At 16.5% G+C, this 1,560-nt stretch overlaps 1 protein-coding gene across 1 annotated transcript; it reads right to left on the minus strand.

Moving 5' to 3' along the window:
* Window positions 1-341: 341 nt before the first annotated feature.
* On the minus strand, window positions 342-1,280 carry PRSY57_1421500 (hypothetical protein; the record flags this gene model as incomplete). Its single annotated transcript, XM_012909826.2, has 1 exon — window positions 342-1,280. The coding sequence occupies one exon, from the start codon at window positions 1,278-1,280 to the stop codon at window positions 342-344; it is 939 nt and encodes a 312-aa protein (XP_012765280.2).
* Between the last annotated feature and the right edge of the window lie 280 nt (window positions 1,281-1,560).

A 1,560-nucleotide genomic window follows, 5' to 3' on the forward strand; every position in this document is an offset into this window, starting at 1 on the left:
ACATGTAAACACACATATATATATTATATATATATATATATATATATATGTGACAAGGTAGTTATTCATTTGGAATCAAAAAGAAAATGATAACATATATAATGGAACACATAACCAATAAAATAATAACTTTTAGATCTTTTAACACATAAATATAAATATATAAATATATAAATATATATATATATATATATATATATATATATTTTTATATGGTTGAATATAAAGAAACTTATACCTTAATACATATATGTATCATATATGTATCATATATGTACATTTATTTTTTTATTTTTTTATTTTTTTATTTATTTATTTATTTATTTATTTATAATTATTTTTTAGAATAAGAAATTGTGCTGAATATTATTTTTCAGTCTTTTGTGCTCATCTTTGATTTTTTGCAACTTAATTAAGTTGGTGATGTTTTGTTCATAATTTTTATTTTTTATAAAAAAATCATTTTCTATTTCTATGTTTTTTATAGGATATATTTTTTTTTTATGTAAATGATTGATGATATGTTCTGACTCATAAATGAATGGTGTTATTCTTTCAAGTGTTTCCTGTTCAAAGGAATTATAATTATATGTTGTTGGATGTGTATAATTGGTTTCATAACCTGAATTTATTGTTAAGAATGTTCCTAAAGAATTAAATTGTAACATTTTTTGTGCAGGTGTGTATTCATATATATTATTACTTTCTATTTTATTATATTTATTCTTAAAATTTATTATACTTAATTTTTTTTTATAATCATATGAAAGGAATATATAAAAAGTATGAGAGAAAACATCGAAAGTTAATTTTATATTATGATCACTTCTATATTTATATATATATGCATTTTCAATTTCTCTTATATATTTTAACATAATATTTAATTTTTCTTTATCACATATTATTTTATTATTTAAAAATTTATCATAATATGACGGATTATATATATTCGATATAATATTATTTAAGTTATCTATAAAATTGTAATTATCTTTATCTATATTGTTTATTTTATTTCTTTCCATGGAAATTATATGGAAGCGTATACGAACAAAATTATCATATCTTAAACTATATATTATATCACTAGTATATATAAAATCATTCGTATTATTATTCTGTACTTTATTTATATGTTTAAATATATCATATAATATAGATATTTTCTTAATTATATTCTTGTCTATTGTATTCTTATTAACTTCATCATATATACTGTATTTCTCATATCTACTAACAACTTCCCTAAATCGAATATCTTCCTTCCCTCTCTTCATTCTTCACATACACTTCAATATTTCAAAATACATTAAATAACTTTTAATAAAAGTATATTAATCTATACATATAAATTTTTTCATATATATTCCTTTTATGTACAACACAACTATATAATTTTTAAACAATCACATAAAAAAATAAAAAATAAAAAATAAAATGAAATAATAAATTATATTATATATATATATATATATATATATATATTAAACCATATTTTTTGTCTTTCTTCAATTATTTTTATTTTTATTTTTATTTTTATTTTTATTATTTTATTTG

This window comes from Plasmodium reichenowi, chromosome 14 (assembly GCF_001601855.1).
Source record: "Plasmodium reichenowi strain SY57 chromosome 14, whole genome shotgun sequence".
Classification (NCBI taxonomy): domain Eukaryota; phylum Apicomplexa; class Aconoidasida; order Haemosporida; family Plasmodiidae; genus Plasmodium; species Plasmodium reichenowi.